The following is a 13,527-nucleotide window of genomic DNA, read 5'->3' on the forward strand; positions in this document are numbered from 1 at the left end:
TTTATGAACTTGTCGCAGCAAAGCGGTATTTCCAGTAGAGACATTAGCGGAGTAACACTTCTCAGCTAGCTAGCGCGGCGTAAATGAACGCTTCTCGAGGTAGCTTGTACATTTTGTTTGGTATATTTTTCAGCAATATAGTTCTGGTGCCAATTCGTCGCGTTGCTGCTGGATGTTCATCGCCTGAGTGATACTCAGTTTTTGTAAAAAAAAAAATTAATGGCGCCCCCCCGCCTCCGTGGCCGATAAACAAGCGTCCTGGCTCGCGCAGATTGATGCAGACAGTGCTGACCCCCCCTCCCCACCCCAAAGGGGCCCCATGCTAATGCCAGGTGCGCCTCTGTGAGTATTATATGTCGAAAAAGAGCAGTAAGATGTCATAGGGTAAGATTTACGAGACGTGGATGGTGACAGGAATGTCCCACGCTCATCCTGCTTCGGCCAGCTCCGTGGAATGTTCTTCCCTAATCTCCCTTGACATTTCCCACCCCGCTGCTTGGGACGGTTGAGCCAAGTCAAAACATTTCATCTTGGAATCTCTGCTTCTTCTTCTTCTTAGACTTCCTTTCCGTCAAGCACTTCCTTTTAAATGCGTTTAACTGGGGGTGTGACGCCGGTGCGATGGCATGATGCCACCTGACCCGCACCAGCTACGTGCTAACCAGAGGCGGCGGCTGACTCTGGCCGGTCTGGCCCGCGCCGTGCCAGTTGGCGGTAACATATCCTCCGCCCCCCCGCCTGCTCTTAATGCAGCGTGTGCCCTTTTAAACGCCGCGCCGCCGCCGCCATGGAGGTCACTGCACAAGCTGTGGAAATGAGAGTGGAGCCACTAGACCTAGTGGTGTACCTATTCCACTGACCTATATGGAACACAGCAGCGCTTAATAGACGACTTCCTGAATCTCGTTCTTTATCTCAACAGGACTTCTTCCTGCTCCCGGCACACAAAGCAAGCTCCCTGCGGGCATGCTTGGAATAACACGGATAACTCCCGACCACACAAACGGACAACAATGCCCACAGACGCCCCGACATCTTGGGGAAGATCTCCCTAGAAGTGTGAAGGCGGTGCCTGCTGCTCGTTAAGAGGAATACATGTTTCCATGTATACGATCATCCCTCATTCATCACGGTTAAATCTGCTCCAGACCTGACAGTGATAAGTGAATTTCTGCAAAGTAGGAAGCCTTATTATAAAAATCACATAAATCATCTCCATACCAAAATGTACGCTATCGCACCCCTCCCTACCTGTCATGCTTTTTGATTTTCTTTCCCAGGCCCCCCTTATTGGACGAGTCTTTTATTGGTCGCAATCTCCCGCCATTATGGCGCCCCCGAGAGGCCGAGCAGCTGGCTTCATCCTGCTCTAATACGGAATTCTGGCCGAGGACGGATTCATATTCAAAAGGCTCTATATTTACAGCAGATGGGTATCAGTGGAATTACTGGCACTTGGAAGGTGGCCATATTGGGAGTGGGGAGGAGTGGGGTGGGGGTGGGGGGGCATTATTACCAGGACACTTGACACACTCGTCCATGCCGACGTCAGGTGGACATTCTCCATCAGCCTGCATCACCCAGTGAGGAGATCATCACCTTCTATAAGAGGAGCCTGGTGACTCTTAGGCACGGAGGTCCCGGCGCTGATACGCCGACGTGGACACCTGTCGTTCCCGGACTTTGCGATCGTTGAACAACTTCGTAGGGTGGCGGGCCTTTCATCGTATTCCCAAGCGTGAAAAAGGAAGAGGATGAGATTGGTGGGGATTAAGAGAATATTCACCTGAACTGGAGGATCTCCGCATTCCAAAAGCGAGCAGGGGACTTTGTGGGAAAGTTTGGATGACCTACTTTATAACGCTTCCGAGGCCAGAAGAGTGAATGGTTTTCATATTTTAAATGTTTTTTAATCTCATGAATATATAAAAGCTTTACGAACCGAGCCGTGAAGACGAGCCAAAACATGAAGGCATCACGTAATCGATGAAGACAAGTTCATCTGCAAAGCGTCTGCTGAAAGAGAATATGAAAGTCCGACGACTTACTTGAACTTTCTTTATGCTAACACTTTTCACATTCCCTGGCTGGAAATTGAATAACCTGTGTTTTTTTTCGGAAACGTCTCCGGTGTCATGATGATTTTGAACAAAACGTGTATCTTACTGGAAGCCGGGTTGTAGCCTGAAAGTTGATTTTTATATCAACTTTATTTCACAATATTCCGACTTTTGTGCTGGGGGGGGGGGGCATTCCCAACTATTTCAACTTTCTTGATGACGGCGAGGCCACAGGGCCAGAATTCCAGCGGCTTTGGGATGCATGCGGCGACCAAGAAAAGAATTATGGCTTGTTTGGATTCCACTTACGGATTCTTCTCTCAAACACAAAGATGAAGATTTATGGAGAGGGACGGGGTTGGTGGAGTGGTGGGTGGGTGGGGGGGTCTGGTTAGAGGCTTGGAGGAATAAAAGGGCTGTGAAGCAGAGGATTAGATTTTATGTCCTGGCTGCAAACTTTGCTGATGATTGGAATTCTTCCATTGTGCCAGTCGAGCTCATCCAACCTCAAAAGAGCGGAATTGCTACGTTTGGAATGTTTGCGAAACAAAAGGCTAAGCTGCAGCTCGACCTCTCCTCAATCCCAGAGGACGTTTTAGGAATAATAGTTCCACTTCACTTTGTTAATGACGCAGCAGTTGACTCGTCACCCCCCCCCCCCCCCCCCCCCTTTTGGTTGTCTTCTGACAACCATCTGCCCGTGATCCATCAAGCGCTCGCCACATACCTGTGGGAACTGGATGACGGCCTGGGAATGATGTAACGCTACGCTGGACCAGCTGTGAGGCCCTGGCAGAAGTTAGCATTAGCCCAAAGCGGTCTACTGGGGACTTGAACATATAGAAGATCACAATAATGCACACTTTCAGGTTTCCCACACCAATTGTAATTGGGGCTGATACTCAGGTTGGGGATTGGAGTTGGGGCCAGGGTCAAGGCTCAGGTTGTTGGTTGGGGTTTGGGGCTAGGGCTCAGGTTGGTGGTTTGTAGTTACAGTTGGGTGTTGGAGTTGTGCCTAGGGCTCAGGTTGTTGGTTGGGGTTTGGGGCTAGGGCTCAGGTTGGTGGTTTGTAGTTGGGGTAGGGCTTTGGGGCTAGGACTTAGGTTGGCAGTTGGGGTAGAGGTTTGGGGCTAGGACTAAGGTTGGTAGTTGGTGTTACAGTTGTTGTGTTGGAGTTGTGCCTAGGGCTCAGGTTGTTGGTTGGGGTTTGGGTTGGGGACAGGGCTAGGATTGAGTTTGGGGCCAGGGCTCATGTTGGTGGTTGGTAGTTGGGGTAGGGGTTTGGGGCTAGGACTTAGGTTGGCAGTTGGGGTAGAGGTTTGGGGCTAGGACTAAGGTTGGTAGTTGGTGTTACAGTTGGGTGTTGGAGTTGTGACTAGGGCTCAGGTTCTTGGTTGGGGTTTGGGTTGGGGACAGGGCTCATGTTGGTGGTTGGTAGTTGGGGTAGGGGTTTGGGGCTAGGACTCAGGTTGGTAGTTGGGGTAGAGGTTTGGGGCTAGGACTCAGGTTGGTAGTTGGTGTTAGAGTTGTGATTAGGGCTCTGGTTGTTGGTTGGGGTCGGGGTCGGGGTTGGGGTTCGGGTTGGGGACAGGGCTAGGCATGTGATGATGATGATAAGCATGTGGAGGACTTGATTCTTGAATATAACATTTTAAGGAGCCGATTTAGATACAAGATCCCAGTTACACAAGAATCCCACCTCCATGGGGATCTAAGAAAGGAACATTTTGGTCACCCGTGTTGTATTATTGTAGGACACCACCATCCCTCGCTTCCTTTGATGTACCGGTGGAAGCTAAGTTGGGCTGAACGCTGCATGAATGAATCCGTCTGGCAGGAACCTCACCACAGCAGCCCAGTGACTCCATCCAAGAACGCTTTCACACCTTGAACACGTCTCACCTGCCAGAAGGAGGGATGACTCTTTTTAAGAGGTGTGACCAGCGAGTCTTCTCGCTGTATCCACCCGTCCTGCTCCTACAAACTATTCCTGGCCTTGTTTATTGGGGTGCGTGCTCCTTCCAGATCCCCTCCAACGCCTCCTGGAGCCCCCCCCCCGCCCCCCAGACCACAGAGGGAGTCACATGGTCCAGCTGAGGGAGACGAGGGCAGAAGGCCTTCAAAGCTGACACGGTGTGATGAACTTCAAGAGGATAAGTGGTGCTGGGGGCGGGGTTTACCATCAGCCGAGAAGACGGCGGTAATGTGGTGGCGGGAACCGGATACGCATGACGTGCGGACACTCGCAGGAGACACGTTGCAGGGTGACATTAACTCCAAAAAAGAAGAAAAGTCAGGAAAGTCTTCCGGAAGATGAGCTTTGATTGGTTGGTGGGGTGGGGGTGGGGTGGGGGGGTGTTAGTATTGGACGAGTCCACCTGCCTTGGCAGAGATCTTCTCCATCCTGTCTCCTCTCTGTCATCCTGCACATACATCTCCTCTCGGGTTTCAAGCCTGGCTCTGATTTACGCGCTCTGATGCATTTGTTGACAAAAGCGGCGGCGCATATTTCAGTCGCCATGACAGCTACACGACAAACATACATTGCGGCCCGCCACAGTCAAATGTCACTTCGCAGCGCCGCGGTTATTCTACCATGTGACACATCTCATCTACCTCGACAGAGGACATGCTCATCATCATGCTCTTATTCTTTAGACCATAAATACTCCAGGACTAAACAAAGACCTCCTCCAACGCCAACAATCCTAATTTGTACATCTTCACGTGACTAGAAGACATCCCGTATCGCCACCTGCCCGGTGGGTCTTATATCAATAAGACATCGTACAGCGTTGATAAAAGGCAACACCATAACTGACCCAAGACCAGTTTACAGACGGAGATGAGGATATAGATCCTGATATCTCCTGCAAAGGTTGGAGGGATTGTGTGAAAATGATTATTCCTTCAAAAGGGCGTGCACTACTCATCTGCAACCACTGGAGGCACCAAAGACAACATGACATCATCCATGGCAAGGGTGTCCAAGTGTGGCCAAAGGGGGACATTTCTAATTATTATTATTTAATTTTTTTTGTCCAAAATATATTATTTAATGATAAAACATTTTTTTTTAATCATTTTACAAGTATAGTCAAAATATTAAACAGAAAAAGTTCTAATGTAATATTTTAGTTGCATAAAGTTCAATTATTCAAGACAAAATGTTATTGTTTAAAGTCTGAATATTAGGAGAAAAAAACTAAGTTGTAATTTTTGGAAAATTAGGTTAGGGAAAAATTATAGTACGGGAAATAATTTGAAAATATTTCACGATTTACAAGAAGAAATCCCAAACGATGGTAAATTTAAAACAGCAGATATGGGAAAAAAAGACACCAAATTACAAAAACCTGTCATTTTATGAGAATAAAGTCAAAATATCATATGAAAAAAAATATTCAAACTGAGAAAAGTGTCTTGACTTTTTTTTGGTTTGTTTTTTTTAAGCCATATTGTAAAAACAAAACAAAAATCTGTCATAATAATATTTTCAAATAGTCATATTACAAATAAATATGAAGTTTATTTAAAAAGAAAGTTGAAATATTTGGAATATATTTTAAAAAAAAAACAAAATTAAATTAAAAAAAACAAAAAACAAAAGTGAAAAAAGACCAAAGACTAAACTTGATACTACTAGACTAGACTGTAGTAGACTGTGTGCTGCGTTACAAAATATCATTTTCCCACAAAGTGGCCCTCGCTGGAAAAGGTTTGGACACCCTTGCTCAATGGGAACATTAATTGGCACCAGACAGGCATGGAAACAGGAGTTCCAGAACATTCAGATAAATGTTAGTTATCTCCATCCAGATATTTATCTGTAGTCCAAAAGTGCAACATTGATTGTTAAAATCACAAACAGAAGCGCATGAGTGAGTGGACCCTAGCGGACCAATAGGAAGCCAGGCTGTGATGATGCTGTGGATCATAAAGGAGGGGGGGGGGGGGGGGGGTATTGTAAATGTTCCTTTGTGTGCTGGCAGCTTGGACCATCTTACCTGGCTGCTGAAGCTCGGGCATGTCCGTCAGTCACTGTCCTCTCAAAGCGTTGTCTCTCTTCTTCTTCTTCTCGTCTTGGGATGTGCCTCCACTTCCTCCTCCATGCCTTTTTATCACCTTAGCACCCCCACCTCGCCCCAGCACCCCCCCCCCCACCTCCTCCCTTCCAAGCGACAAGGCTGCCAGTCATTTCATCTTCTCGCCCCAGCTAGTCAGTGACAGAGTGCTTGTCACTCGAAACCTCGGCTTTGAGGAGCGTGAAGGCTCCTGGAGGGGGGGGGTGAAGGGAAGATCAGGGCCACGAGGAGGAGAACCTGCCTGCAGGAGGAGCCCCTCGTCCGCCCCCGCCGTGCTAATCAATCAAAGACGCGACACGGGGGCCGAGGCGCTGGGATGTTTGTGTCTAAATAAACCGTGTAAAACGTCAAGAAAAGGAGCAGCTGTGGTGTCGTGTTCCTCGCGTTGCCGTCTCACAATCCCATTTGTTCTCCCATCAGTTTGAGCTGTCAGCTGGGGGGGCGGGGGTCTTCTGGTCAAGGATGGAAGGAGGTCACTGACCTCTGGAGTTCTTTAAGGGGCGCATTGTACTCAACTATCAGAGAGGTATTGATTAAGCATTGTTTACATTTGTACTTACATGCTTACTGTGCTGAAGGTTCTACTACTTTTTGTTGTTTAGAAGAACAAATTAACCACCGAGCTGCTCCCAGTGGTTGCTTCCAGAAGGGAAGCACCCAGCTTGTTGAGAAGAGCAGTCCGGTTTGGTGGCTAAAGGTGTCAAAACATGACGGCGGATGTCTCGTTTTCCACAACGCTGCACTTTCAACGCCCAACAGAATCACAGACTCACAGCACTTTCCCTATAAAACCTACATATATCTTCAGACTAAGAATAGTAAAGTGGTGTTGAAGGAGGTGGTAATGCTCCACGGGTGACCAGATACTTCATCTCGGGTTCTGATGGACCTCATGGGTCGGCCGCCATGTTCTCCAGAGTAGAAGTTCCGTTTTAGGTGTTTAAAGTGGTGACATCATGCAGCAATGCGTCTCTCAGCTGTTGTACATCCCATAAAATGTGTTTATAACGCGTGATTCAGCACTAAGGAGCGAAATGCGAATCGTGACAAGTGACTGGAGACACATGGAAGGCATGTCGTCACGCCAGGTGTGGACCGTTGGCCTTTGCAGGGCATATCTGCTTGGAGATCAGTGCACTTTCATAGTCCCGTCTGGACTTGAAAGCACCACATTGGCAGCAAATAAATATCTAGGCTTCAGCTGATGAAAAAAATACATTTGTGTTATTATACACAGCGTGGTAGCATAGAAATGAGGTTGATGCCTTTATCTGGTCTCGTTGCGCCCTCTGCCGTCCATAAAAGGAAAGTGCACTAATCGATAAGCTTTATGATTTGGATTTGTTAAGTTTACATAAGAGTTGTAAACCCTTAAACGGAGTGATTTAACTGTGTGATTGAATTGATAATTTGTGACTCAATTCTCACCGGAAATAGAATTGACGACTGTTATTGTGAAGGACCACACAGGAAACAGTATACTGCGGCATTGTCTTTTAACGCCGGCACACATTCGAGCAACAAAATGAAGCCTTTACTTTCATTTCAAGCCGCAATTTCTTCTGCTTTGCTGTTCGTGTGTATCGACTTGGGTCTGTGTAATAACGGGAGAAGGGTACGTGTGACGTGTCACGTTTAAAAAGTATACATGTCGTCGTGAATGAAGCGGCTACATTTGTTAGCCGATGTAGCTTTAGCCGTGTTTCGCTAGCTTGCTAACGGGGATGTTTTCATTCTCAGGTTGGAGATGTTTCGGACGCAGAACTCAGTGACTTCTCTTTTCCTCTAGAACATTCTTTTGAAGTTGGTGAGAATACGTTTTGTTTTACTATTTTACGTCACCTAATGAAGCGAATATTTGTGGGGAGAAAATGTGAAACATTTACTGCTGCAGTTGCGAACTGACTTACCAGCTGTTCCCGGACCGTCTTGGCGAAGTCTGTAAACCTGTTTTTAATTCTGTGTTTGTTGAATGTGATGAATGTCATAACTGGACTATGACGTCTCGTCCATTGGATTTTTGCCTCCCCTGGGTTGAGCCGCCGTCGCCGCCATTTGAACGTGCCGTTAAGTGTGTGCACTCTACTTGAACTCTCGCGTGATTTTGGTCTGGTTCCAGATGACCTAGCCAAGTTCCAGGTGCGCGGATCCCTGGTGCTGCGAGCCGGGAGGGAGCCCGGCGTGTCGCTAAGTCAGAGCCAGCTGTCTGAAGCCGACAGAGTCAAGCTGAAGGTCAATATGTCAGCCGTCCAATGTGGTGTTTTTCAACCAATCACCAGTCTAACTCACTTGACTGCATTTCTGATGAATGCAAACTCAGCGTATTGTTTTCTGGTCTCTGTTGCAGGAAGTGGCGGCAGTGGACGGTCTGTACCGAATCCGAGTGCCCCGGGTGTCCCTGCAGGCTGACAGACAGACGGAGCGGCAGATGGAAGGTTACCTCACCGCCTTTGTCAGAGCTGTACGTATTTCAAGCCAGAACATGCACCGATGACTCAAACGACAACTGTTATTTTGGGCTCTAATATGGCCGATTGTTGTCAAATCAATCCCCAGTGCGCCATGGTGGAGTCCCACCTGAGCGACGTCATCACCCTCCACACCGACGTATCGGGCTACGTCATCGGCGTCTCCATCGTTACCATGCCAGGAGCCTGCAGGGGCGCCGAGGTGGAGGACGAGGTGGATCTGGAAGTCTTCAACACCACGCTCGGCGTTATGGCCCCCGTCAACGCACCCGGGTCGGTCCCAGCTGGATTTATTTATTTCCCGCCTTTCATCGTCAGCACCGTGTTTGAGCGCCTTTCGGCACCGAGATGCTCCGTCTCTTTCGGGGCTTTGTTTGAACTCTAATTGGCAATTTTGCTCCGCAGACCTGAGACGGCTCTCTTCCTGGAGCGCATGGAGCAGGAGTCGGAGAAAAAAGGGAAGAATCCACAGGAGCAGAAATCTTTCTTTGCTAAATATGTAAGTGGTCCCAGTCCGCCTCCAGACGTCACTCAGTGCTCGGCAAGTTGATGAATAAATGAAAAGGCCTTTTTAGATCTTTCTCGGTGCGCTAGTGTTCGACACGTGTTAGGATGCAGCAGCCATCCTCAGAGCTTTGCCGTCTTTCCTCTTTCAGTTAAAACTCCGCCGCTTTCCCTCGGCGCCGCGCCGTCCCACGGAGTTAGTCTTCCTCAAATGCTTAAAAAAAACAGTGATGCTTTGTTCGTGTAGCATGAAGCTCCCACGGTTCCTTACAGAAAGCCTCCCGTACTTTCCGGCATCCAACATACCTGTTGGCCCTGTAGTTCATAAACAGAACCTACACTTGCATGCAGCTTGTGGTTCCAACTCCGTCCAGTAGATGGCATGGTAACTCTAAGCTTCTAAGCTGCTCTGCCAGAGAATAGGAGAAGGTTGCAGGAGGGATCAGTGCTGTATGTGTCCAAACTTCTTCCACTGAGGGCCACATACTGAAATATCAACGTGTGCAAAGCCCACTTTGATATTTTGTAGAAAAAACTGCATCTCGGCTTTGTGATAAAGGGGAAAAAACGTCTTTTCACTTTTTGAACAACCATGACTTAGCGACTAAGTGAGTAACCAGACCCGTCTCCATTGTCTTTTTCCAAAAAGCGACATGTGACGACCTTTTTTGGAGATGAACATTACAGCGTGTGTCGTCTTCTCAACGAGCAGCAGGTTTTCTGCGTGTAAAACTATATAAGTATTCTTTGTAAAATGTATTTTATTCATATTTTAGTGGATCTGGGATGTATTATTGAGATTTACATGATTTAATATGTGGAAAAGTACATTTCTGCTTTCGTCCCACTTTTGGGATGAATTGGGATAGGCTCCAGCACCCCCTGCGACCCTCTTGAGGAAAAAGCGGTAGAAAATGAATAATGAAAATGTGGTTTGCTTTTTGCGTATTCACGATATACTGTGTATCACTGTGCCTGATGATGATGATGCTGATGATGATGATGATGCCTGCTTGCCCCTCATCCACTCATGCCAACCTGACTTGTCTGCGCGGTGCCTTGTGCTGACCCGGTGCTGCTGTGCTGTGTTTCAGTGGTATTTGATACTGGGAGGCGCTATCTTCCTCATGGCCACCAATTCGGCACAGCCCCCAGCAGGGGGAGGCAGAGAGCAGAGCTGATGCCCACCGAAGTACTGTGCTTAATTGTGGCTGCTTCTCTTCCTCCTCCTCCTCCTCCTCCTCCTCATGTTAGCCTAATTCCCTCATCTGGTGGCTGCCGCCTTTAATCCCTAAACCGCAGAGAGTAGCGGGCTTTCTACAAATCCTTCAATAATCATAATCAAAATGAAGGCAATTGCAGCCGCTGCATGTTTAATAGATTGCATGGATTAGGCCAGTGATTCCCAACCGTTGTGCCGTGGCAGATGAATGTGCCTTAAGAGATCATCAGGTGTCTAATCTGAGTTCTTATTCACTGGTCCGAAAAGTACAACAAATAATCAATTTTTGTTCATCTATTGATGCCAGCAACGTGTAGTGACAGTTCATCAATATTTACTTTTACATTTCAATTCAAGTAAAATATAAAGTTCTGTGCTGTAAGATTTATCTTCAGTAGGATGTGACCGTGGGCGGCACGGTGGATTAGGGGTTAGCGCGCAGACCTCACAGCTAGGAGACCAGGGTTCAATCCCACCCTCGGGCATCTCTGTGTGGAGTTTGCTTGTTCTCCCCGTGCATGCGTGGGTTTTCTCCGGGTACTCCGGTTTCCTCCCACATTCCAAAAACATGCTAGGTTAATTGGCGACTCCAAATTGTCCATAGGTATGAATGTGAGTGTGAATGGTTGTTTGTCTATATGTGCCCTGTGATTGGCTGGCCACCAGTCCAGGGTGTACCCCGCCTTACGCCCGAAGACAGCTGGGATAGGCTCCAGCACCCCCCGCGACCCTCGTGAGGAAAAAGCGGTAGAAAATGAATGAGGATGTGACCGTATTACACAACTGATGATGATTTAAGGTACGGCATCAATTGAAGGGGGGGGCCACTATTTGAGGAAATTCACTACTTTCTAACTTTGACTCAATAATCTACTTTTTCCTCTCCACTCCTTCTCCCCGCATATTAGACTTTTGCAGACTCGGTGCCACGTCTTTACTAAAGCAGCAAGAAGCTAACGTGATCGTTCAGCATGTGTTCGTTCTTCCTTCCTGCTCAAGTCTGCAGAGTCTTGCCTGTTTATTCATTCATGTTTCTTATTTTGTCTCTGCCAGTGGATGTACATCGTGCCTCTCGTCCTCTTCCTGATGATGTCCGGCGCTCAGGACCAGTCAGGGGGCGGAGCTGGGGGCGGAGCCGCCAACGGAGGTGGACGGTGATCTGACAAACTGATAACAAGTGATTGATTTTTTTTTTTTTTTTCTTTGCAAATATTTTGAAGCGCTGTGAAGACGGGAGAATAAAGTATTTATTAACAACTGGCTGATTCGCCGTTCAGGATGTGCTAACACGACGGCTCCTGTCATAAACCGTGTTAATTTTAGAGCCGATAGCCGACTAAACATAGCTGGGATGCGAAACAGGCTCGTCACTCCGGCCGGTGAGTGCTGGATTTTAGAGCCGATAGCCGACTAAACATAGCTGGGATACGAAACAGGCTCGTCACTCCGGCTGGTGAGTGCTGGAAGGCTGAGGATTCAAAACAGCAGGTTGGCTGGTTTACTTTAGGCTCAGATTGAATATCCCCGCTTGAAATGATGAGAGCTATGAAATAAATTGTGTGGCAAGATGACACCTATCAGCATCGTAGCAGGCCTCAGATACGGCAGAAGTCTGCCCCCTAGTGGCTGAGAGCAACATTTGATTCTGACATTGGTTACATTGTTTTTACTAATCTTATGCAAGTCTTTAAAAAAACCACATAATGTAACACAACTGTTCTTTTAATATAGGTATAACTTTTTAGGATATGGGATAGTTTTTTGCCTTTTTACCAAAAAAAAAAAAGAAAAAGAAAATCATGCTCTGCATTAATGCTGTAAACACAGCATTCATTCATTCATTCATTTTCTACCGCTTTTCCTCACGAGGGTCGCGGGGGGTGCTGGAGCCTATCCCAGCTGTCTTCGGGCGTAAGGCGGGGTACACCCTAGACTGGTCGCCAGCCAATCACAGGGCACATATAGACAAACAACCATTCACACTCACATTCATACCTATGGACAATTTGGAGTGGCCAATTAACCTAGCATGTTTTTGGAATGTGGGAGGAAACCGGAGTACCCGGAGAAAACCCACGCATGCACGGGGAGAACATGCAAACTCCACACAGAGATGCCCGAGGGTGGGATTGAACCCTGGTCTCCTAGCTGTGAGGTCTGTGCGCTAACCCCTAGACCACCGTGCCGCCTAAACACAACATAAATCCAAATAAAAATGCCCTTAAAGTGTAAAGAAAAAAAATACCGTAAAAGCTAATTAAAAAGTATAAAATTAGAAATAAATTAAAAATGACTCTAAAATAAAGTTTAAAAAATAATATTAATAAGTAAAAATGATTAATGTGTAAAATAAAATGACTTGAGTGTAAAAAATAAAAAAGACTTTTCAGAACGTCTGCTGTAAAGCATGAGTGTCCAAATATTAGCCCGCAGCTAATATTCTGTTGGGCCGGACATATTTCACTCATATTTATTGATTGTTGTAATAGTAGCAGAAAAGGTTGATGACAGGCTACATGTGTTTGGGAGCCAAATCTAAAAATCAATCAAACACTTTCCAACTTTCAAACGCTCCTGTGGAACCCGATGACATCAACCATAGTCCTGATTGATGAACGTGCACGAATCCCACAGCATCAGTGTATTTAAACCTGTGTGTATTCAGGGTCACAGCAGCCCTGCAAATCCTCAAGTCGGAAAATCCTGCCGTCCAGTCTGCGTATCCTCCTGCCTTCACGCCAGTCAGCCTGGCTGTTTTTAGTGCGCCTGTCCAACTGTGACAAATACCTGACGTTTATTTCGGGAGGCTCGGCGCTGCGCGTCAACACCTCGGTACCCTGCTGCCCGTCCAATCCGCAGCCGCCACTGAATTTGCCCGCCGCCACCTGCACAGGGAAGCGGGCGACAATGGCGGGTGACAAATTCAGCCGTCAGGAACGAGATACTCCTCTGCCGGCCGGGGTCAGGGGTCGCGGCACAGAGGGAGAAGCGGGTTCTTGCTGTGATTAGGCTTTATTTTTACTGTCAATGCAGTCTTCTCTATTTTCACCGGTGTGCTATGCGGCGCCCAGCACTAACCCCGGTGCATCATGGGGGGGCTCTCGGCGTGGACACTGATGGATGTCTACCAGGAAGCCGAGAGACGCCGACGCATGATTGTCGTACGTTGACGCAGGAAGGAACACACG

The 13,527-nt window shown here is 47.5% G+C and overlaps 1 protein-coding gene across 2 annotated transcripts; it reads left to right on the forward strand.

The window, feature by feature from the left end:
• The first annotated feature begins 7,593 nt into the window (after window positions 1-7,593).
• emc10 (ER membrane protein complex subunit 10) lies at window positions 7,594-11,598 on the forward strand. Of its 2 annotated transcripts, XM_058048601.1 has the most exons (8): window positions 7,594-7,760; window positions 7,886-7,952; window positions 8,265-8,377; window positions 8,493-8,606; window positions 8,702-8,886; window positions 9,019-9,112; window positions 10,212-10,309; window positions 11,393-11,598. In XM_058048601.1, the coding sequence occupies exons 1-7, from the start codon at window positions 7,671-7,673 to the stop codon at window positions 10,296-10,298; spliced, it is 750 nt and encodes a 249-aa protein (XP_057904584.1). In that variant the 5' UTR covers window positions 7,594-7,670; the 3' UTR covers window positions 10,299-10,309; window positions 11,393-11,598. The 2 variants fall into 2 exon arrangements, with proteins under 2 accessions (XP_057904584.1, XP_057904583.1); XM_058048600.1 differs by lacking the exon at window positions 10,212-10,309.
• Window positions 11,599-13,527: the final 1,929 nt, after the last annotated feature.

Source organism: Doryrhamphus excisus, chromosome 15 (assembly GCF_030265055.1).
Source record: "Doryrhamphus excisus isolate RoL2022-K1 chromosome 15, RoL_Dexc_1.0, whole genome shotgun sequence".
Taxonomy (NCBI): Eukaryota; Metazoa; Chordata; class Actinopteri; order Syngnathiformes; family Syngnathidae; genus Doryrhamphus; species Doryrhamphus excisus.

Coding starts and splice junctions, on each gene's coding strand:
- emc10 (XM_058048600.1), top strand. CDS start 7,671: ATGAAGCCTTTACTTTCATTTCAAGCCGCAATTTCTTCTGCTTTGCTG. Junction 7,761..7,885: donor TGTGTAATAACGGGAGAAGG/GTACGTGTGACG, acceptor TTTCATTCTCAG/GTTGGAGATGTTTCGGACGC. Junction 8,607..8,701: donor TCACCGCCTTTGTCAGAGCT/GTACGTATTTCA, acceptor ATCAATCCCCAG/TGCGCCATGGTGGAGTCCCA.